Source organism: Zingiber officinale, chromosome 6B (genome assembly GCF_018446385.1).
Source record: "Zingiber officinale cultivar Zhangliang chromosome 6B, Zo_v1.1, whole genome shotgun sequence".
NCBI classification, from domain to species: domain Eukaryota; kingdom Viridiplantae; phylum Streptophyta; class Magnoliopsida; order Zingiberales; family Zingiberaceae; genus Zingiber; species Zingiber officinale.
The window spans coordinates 115,012,876-115,020,842 of record NC_055996.1 but is presented as its reverse complement, the minus strand read 5'-3'; the positions used below and the strand labels follow the sequence as shown (position 1 = coordinate 115,020,842).

Here is a 7,967-nt window from a genome sequence, read left to right as displayed (position 1 = left end):
TGTCCAATAAATTACGGGTGACTACTAGCTTTTGGAATAGTGACTGACGCATGAGTTAGACATTTACCTCAGCTATGCCGAGATTAGAACCCTAGACCTCATGATGACAGCACCTCATGTGCTAGCCACTAGGCCATCTTGAGGGGATGTGCATAGACATAACAGGGATATTATAAAAGGGGGTATTCGCTTTTATGCGATGCTACATATTTTCTAGGCGCACATTGCTACAACTTTTTCACTATTTCTCTTCAAAATTCGATCACTGACTTGAGTGTCGGAGGACTACCACTAAAACTTCTTCTCTGATCCGGTATTAATACTTTTTTTTGATATGTAGGATAGCGAGAAATCTTCATCTAGTGAATATTAGAGTGAAACGTTCAACTAAGTATCTTTTTCACTTTTAGACAGGACCAATATCGATAATTACATATAAATATAAAATTATTAATTTATTTATATATAAATAATATTTTAATTTTTTTTTGTTAATTATGTACTATAAAATTTTAAGTATTTTTAATAACATCCTATTATTGGATCCTAATCCCAAATGGTAGGTCATCATTCTGCAAACTATATTTGGAATATTAAAATATAATATTTTAAATTACCAAACTAGAAATTAGTTTCCTCCCCCCCTTTTTCTTTTTAACTAATTTGTGGCCCCAGTTGTTAATGCCTGTAACAGCGTCAGTCACGTTTTGGTTGGCCAAGCTCTGGCTCTCGTCCCGAACCACCACCAACGAAGCAGCGACGGCCGCCACAAGTTTCAATGGGCATGATTGAGCCACGTGGCTGCTTGTGGTTTGCACGCTTCTCGATCGTCCTAATCGACGGACGACGCCAAGCAGCACTAGAATCCGCTTCCGCTTCATATCGCTACCTTCCCTTCCGATCGGCGAAGAAGAACAACACAAGAAAGGACAGAGTGCGTGGAAGCGTAGTTGGATCGCGAAGATGGCCGTTTTCCCCGGCGTGAAGGCTGCTCTCTTGACTTACGCCGCGCACGTCCTGGCGGTGCTGGCGGCGGGGGCGGTCCTCGTCTGGTGCATCTACTTCCGCGGCGGGCTCGCCTTCGAGGCCTCCAACAAATCCCTCATCTTCAACGTACTCAATCTTCTTCTACGTTTTCCTTATTTTCGATCGGTTGATTGGCTGGTTAGATAGTTGTTCTCTCAAAAAATCCCCTTTGTTATTTGTTTTATCCCCTTGTTTTTAGTTCAGCATAAGAAACGCCTTCGATGTAGCTTGGAATTCACTGGTTTTTCCCCTAGTCAGGGGCTTGTCGCTTCTTTTTGGCGTTTTGTGGTTACTATCTTGCTATCGATGTTGGTTTTTTCTTGTTTGGATGGCTCATGCTTCTAATCGAAAGATTTGCTGCTCTAACCTAAGCGAATGATGTTTTTGTTTGGTTAAAAAGAAGTGTTCGTCTGTGTATAATTTAAAAACCTTGTCCACTGTTTCTTGTTTTGCGATAACCATGTCACAATCAATTTGCGCTTTATTTTGCTTGAAAGGAAACGAGGGGATGAAGAAAGTTGAGGAAATTAAGTCACAATTTCATTTCTGTTCAAATCATGCAAAAATGGAAGTAAATGCAGAAGTCGGCTTCCAATTTTTGTTCTCCCCTGCATACTCTCTCTAAATCAACTAAAACTATTTTTTTTTTATCTTTCTATTGCAGATTCACCCGGTACTTATGTTGATTGGATTTATTATAATTGGGAGTGAAGGTAAGCACAATTGCAGTACCAGTTATCTCTCTTGTTCGAGTAGTCATGTTCACCTGCTCTGTCACTTTCCTGCAGCTATTATGAGCTATAAAACTCTGCCATGGAGTCATGAAGTGAACAAAACTATCCATTTGGTTCTCCATGCAATTGCTCTTGTTCTTGGCGCTGTGGGAGTTTACGCTGCCTTCAAGTTCCACAACGAAAGTGGAATCGATAATTTGTACAGCTTGCATTCCTGGATTGGGATTGGGACAATCTCTTTATATGGCATTCAGGTAAATGAACAGAAAAAATCACCATTAAATCATCGACCAAAACAACACCTTGTTCTACAGTTAACCAGAATTATATTTTGCGTCAACATCATAATCTTTGATACCTTACACTGAAAGGCCTCACTTGCTACATTCTATTTCTTGTTTGTATCTCACCGAAGCTTCCCAATTGCTTGTTTGCAGTGGATTTTCGGATTCGTGACCTTCTTCTTTCCTGGATTGTCTCCGGCACTGAGACGTAAGTCTCTCCCATGGCACGTACTATTTGGTGTGTTCGTCTACGTACTGGCAATTGCCACTGCAGAGCTAGGGTTCTTAGAGAAGCTCACGTTTCTGGAGAGCTCAGGGCTGTACAAATATAGCCCAGAGGCATTCTTGGTGAATTTTACTGCACTGGTTGTGATATTTCTTGGAGCCTCGGTTGTGCTGTCTGCCATTGCTCCGGCGAACGTTGATGCACCACATGGTTACACTGCTGTATCAGAGAATTAGCCAAAAAAAAACGTATGACCTGTTACTGAAATCTTTATAGGATGCAAAACCTGCATGAACAGTTCAGCGTCTGTTTGATTCAGTAAATAAATGCATATGTTCTAAAAATGGAACGAATTCGTATGATTAAAAAAAACAGTGAGGCTCTGTAAAATTCTTCTTTATATATTTTGCTTGCACATTTGGATAAATTTGAAGGTAAAAGATGAATACGTTCGATCCCAGTGTCTTCATCAATTCGTCGCAAGTTATATGGATGAGGTAAATCATAAGTAATTATTAGTTTTTGGAATAGTGACTAACAACTCATGTGTTAGTGATTCGATCATTCTAAGAAAAAAAAAACTATACATTTGGATAAACTTGATAATAATTAAGGTGGATCCCATACTGCGTTGGATATCCACCAACTTATTTGGGGGTTGGTGATGTCTGGTACTTAAATAGAAGTGATCATTACTGGAAGTTAATCGAGTCATATTTAATCCTAGAAAATATTAAGTGTAGAATGCTGCATATGATGTGGCTGGCCGCAGAGGATTCATACAACCAACATCTCTTGCACAGCATCCTGTCGCGATTATCTTCCTCTGAAGCGTCAGCAGCCCTATGCGCTTCCAGACGACGTGGAGCACAGCACTTGAAAAATTTGAGAAATCCAATCACTAGTATCACCCTGTTTTGATACAGTCCAGTATCACAATCAATGAGCCTGTAACACAGTTAGGGTGCGTTTATTTAGGGATGATCTTTGATATTCTTAATTATTCATTAAGATTATCAATTAAAATCCTATTTGATTAAGTAATTGATTATTTCTGAATAATATTTTATGTCTGACATGTCAATAAAAAAGACATACGAATCGGAAAATCTCAAAAAATTAAGATTTTTCTTGATTCCAGAATTAATAAATTTTTTTACCCAAAATATCATCATATAAGAGAAAAGTGTGATAAAAAAAAATATAAAGAAAAAAATAGAAAATATAAAAAATAAAATAAAATAGAAAAACAAACGTAAAAAAATAAAAAATTAGGAAAAAAGTAAAAAATAATAAAAATGTAAAAAATAAAAAAACGTAAAAAAATAATAAAAAACTTTTAAAAAATAAAAAATAGAAAAAAATAGTAAAAATATAAAAAAAAAATTAAAAAATGTAAAAATAAAAAAATAACATAAAAAAGAATAATGTTCTATGCCCGACACGTCAGTAAAAGAGACATACAATCTGGAATCGGAAGATCTCAAAAAATTGAGATTTTTCTTGATTCCAAAGTTAATAAATTTTTTTACCTAAAATATCATTGAATAAGAGAAAAATGTGAAAAAAAACGTAAAGAAAAAAATGAAAAATAAAATAATTAAAAAAATAGAAAAACAGACGTAAAAAATTAAAAAATATAGAAATATTAAAAAAATTAAGAGAAACGTAAAAAATAAAATTTCAGAAAATTGAGATTTTTCTTTATTCCGGAGTTAATAAATTTTTTTACCCATAATATCATCGGATAAGAGAAAAATGTGATCAAAAAAACGTAAATAAAAAAATGGAAAATATAAAAAATAAAATAAAATAACTAAAAAAATAGAAAAATAGACGTAAAAAAAATAAAAATATATAAAAATATAAAAAATTAGGAAAAATGCAAAAAATAATAAAAAAAAATGTAAAAACATAAAAAATAAAAAAATAGAAAAAAAAAGTAAAAAATAATAATAAAAAACTTTTAAAAAATAAAAAATAGATAAATGTAAAAAAAATGTAAAAAATAAAAAAATAAAATAACGTAAATTTTTTTAAAAAATAGAAAAAATATAAAAAAATATTAAAAAAATATGTATGTTTCATTTAATAACTATAAAATATTAAATTAAGTTATTTATTAAATTCTTCGAACAAATAGGTTTTGGTTGTATTATCTATATTGAATCAAATAATATTTGATTATGTTTTATATAATTATATAACTAATGTTATATATGAAAACTTAAATCAAACGTACTCTTAATAAAACATGAGAAAATTAGCCAGTATTATCAGTGTATCATCCTATCACACAACTTTTAAAATTTTCATTTCTGACCATAAAAATTTAAGATTGCCTGGTGAAAACAAAATAAATGAAAACAAGAAGCTATATGAGCAACGAGATTATGTTCGAGGAAGAAGCAACTGTGGTGTTAGCAGTGGCTGCTCATCCCAATTGAGCTCACTGATGCTTGAGAATTAAATACAGTTGTTGTATTAGCCACTCATTTCTCGGTACAAGTTGTTCATTTGTCTTTTCTATTTTAAATGTAGATCCGTTATATTAATAGTTCTTTTAGTGTCGATTCCATGAATATAAAGAGAAGTATATGTAGGTACATAGACGTCATGCGCATAATGAGATAAATTATAGATCATCAATTCCTGAATATCGATCCCTAACTATTATATCAGAGATATCATACGTCTATCGTCTATGATACACATATTTTCTATTTTAAAATATAATCTATGTGATGCTTTTCCATTTCCATTGACAACTGTAACACGGTCTAGGGTTAAGCAATATTTTAAGATTGAACCATCAGCACATTTTAATAGTATATGAACTGTTTGTTATAACAACCAAAATTAAGCTTTTTTTTCCTTGTTTGATCTAATTGTGAGACATTTAATATCAGGATTTATCATGGGAACATGCGTCAGCAATGACCGGCGTTTGGTCTTCATATTCATATGAGCAAACAATTGATAATATTTTTTAGAAAAATGATATGCTCGTGCCGTAATTTTATGTATCTATCTTTGAATTTTTCCTTGAGTTTTTTTTCTTGAGTATATCATTGCTCTATCTTTTATACCTGTCAAGAACATCTTGCCGATGCATTGTGGATAGCAAGTTACGTGTGCGCATTAGCAGAGGCCGGTGTGTGCAATTTATACTGACGATTTAATTTAAATTTTGATAAATAATAAATGAATTAAGTTAAGTGTTATTGTAATTAATCTTATTATCGAGTATATCGAGTTGACTAATTCCAGTTACTATTTTCGATTCCTGATAGGTTAAAAATTAGATGTGTGAATCCGGTAAATTGGGATGTTCGATTCTTAACAAGTTGAAGTCTAGATGTGAAATTCTGGCAAGGGGTGGGATGTAGAAAATATGTTCTAAATGCATGATAGACGAATTAATTAAATGCGATAAAAACTTACAGCGATCTCCCGCAGATCCGCAATCGGCAATGGCGAAACTCGCTATCGGAAGAGCGATCACAAGATCGGAAAGCCCTCCGCAATTCCACAAACCAAATCCCACCGCCTTGGATGTTCTCCTCTTACTCTCGTCTTCAACGCCCAATTTCACACACCTGAGCCTTGGACGGACCCCCTTTATATAGGGAAATATACTAGGGGCATAATGGACTTTTCCATTATGTGTAGTGGGGAACATGAGCCACGTTCCCCACTATCCCCATTTCCAACATCTCCCACTCGTCCAAGGTAAGTCACTAAGACTAGTTCATTCAGGTAAGTCACAAAGACTAGTTTATTCAGGTAAGTCACAAAGACTTAATAAGTCACATAGACTATTAGAGAGTTTGGTCACATAGACCATATGAGAACATCCAATTCATACTTAGAGAAAATGGTTCGTGCGACAGCAAGCACACTGAGCGATAGTTGCTAAGAAGATTGTTACACCTTGACTTAGCCGCTCTTTGAGCAATCAATGCTAATAAAGTTGTTACACTTTATTTAGCTACTCAAATAAATTAGAAACACACTCTTTATGACACTTAGCCACTTTCCTGGTGGCACATAGCCTTTATCCAGGATCCATCCAATCTTCAAATGACACACAGCCATTATCTTGAAGATATCCATGTCTTGCTATTTACCCAGATTAAATAATTTTCATTTACATCGATATGAACATCTCTAATCCCTTATAATGACCACTATGTCATGAGCATGTTCCATATCCTATATTCACATTCATTTCCGTACATAACAGAAATGGGTCGAGCAGTGAATAACAACAAAAGATGTAAATATATTTAATCTTCCTTTTTAGCTAGAATCAATTCATTTTAATCAGTCGCTTTCCTAGTTATGCTCTATAGACCGAATCATCCATAGCCATAGGATACACGCTAAAGTAGCAGACACTGATTAAAACTTCAAGTAGACAGCTAAATAGTCACTAAGGCAAAAAATTAAGATTAACATATAATCTCAAAGGTCTCACATAGTAGAGAAACAGGGATTTATTCTCCTACTACCTTTATTGTCGCAATAACACATGTGGTATGAATCACATGCTACGATATTATTCTCTTTACTAAAAAGAGTGCATGTTGTCTTCAAATTTAACATCGTACAGATTTCAATCTAGACATACCTAACGTCTAATCCTGAATTCTAATCTAGCTTTCAACAGGTTCAGTAAATGGTGGGTTCATTTACTTCGATCATTATTTACACATAAATGATCTCATCTTGACACAATTATCAAGGCGACCTCAACTTATGAATCTGTCTCTAATTTCATAATTTCAGCTATGTAAGCTGTTTCATAAGTAACGGTCTTACCCCTATTTGTACTTAACAAACAGAGATGATTGTCCATGTGAGTGGACCAATCTTCACCTGCCAACATGCTCACCGAGATCTTATATGAATGTAACAAATACAACATATACACTGAATAAATTATGACAAATTACACAATCATAACACAAAGTTTGATTGTTATTTCAATATTGTTACATTCTACGAAGTCCCAAAGACTTTACATGTTCTTTAAATGACTCTTTAGTCATTGGCTTAGTAAAAGGATTTGCAAGCATAACACGTATAGGGACATACTCAAGAATGACTTTTCTTTTAGCCACAATATCCCTTACAAAATTATATTTAATTTCTATATGCTTGCCTTTGCTATGATATTTGGGATCCTTGGAAAAAGCTATTGCAGCTTGACTGTCACAGTAGACAGTTACTGGACTCCCACTATCCTCTGCAATTTTCAGATGCTTCAGAAACCTCCTCAACCAGACTGCTTCTTGCACAGCTGCTGAACATGCCACATATTCAGCTTCCATAGTCGACAAAGCTACACAAGCTTGTTTCTTGCTGTTCCAGGAGATGGCGCCACCATTCAGCAAGAATGTATAGCCTGATGTGGATTTTCTATCATCAAGGTCTCCAGCCCAATCTGCATCTGAATAACCTTTCAGACTCATATCTGATCCTTGAAAACAGAGACAATAATCTGTTGTCGCCTTCAGATATCTGAATATCCTTTTTACTGCCTTCCAGTGTCTCGGTCCTGGGTTTGACTGGAAGCGACTGACCAAGCCCACAACATAGCTGATATCGGGACGTGTACACAACATAGTGTACATCAAACTACCAATAGCACTGGCATATGATTTTTTATTCATCTCAGCTATTTACTCTGGA

General features: G+C 34.4%; 1 protein-coding gene across 1 annotated transcript; it reads left to right on the top strand.

Moving 5' to 3' along the window:
- Positions 1 to 874: 874 nt before the first annotated feature.
- Positions 875 to 2,697, top strand: LOC121989064 (probable ascorbate-specific transmembrane electron transporter 1). Its single transcript, XM_042542880.1, has 4 exons — positions 875 to 1,113; positions 1,691 to 1,739; positions 1,815 to 2,014; positions 2,198 to 2,697. Exons 1-4 carry the CDS (start codon positions 964 to 966, stop codon positions 2,504 to 2,506), a joined length of 708 nt encoding a protein of 235 aa, XP_042398814.1. The 5' UTR covers positions 875 to 963; the 3' UTR covers positions 2,507 to 2,697.
- The last annotated feature ends 5,270 nt before the right edge of the window (positions 2,698 to 7,967 follow it).

Excerpts from the sequence above, each read along its gene's own strand:
- LOC121989064 (XM_042542880.1), top strand. The coding sequence starts at position 964 with ATGGCCGTTTTCCCCGGCGTGAAGGCTGCTCTCTTGACTTACGCCGCG. Across the intron at positions 1,114-1,690 it reads ACAAATCCCTCATCTTCAAC|ATTCACCCGGTACTTATGTT; the intron begins GTACTCAATCTT and ends TTTCTATTGCAG. Across the intron at positions 1,740-1,814 it reads TATTATAATTGGGAGTGAAG|CTATTATGAGCTATAAAACT; the intron begins GTAAGCACAATT and ends ACTTTCCTGCAG.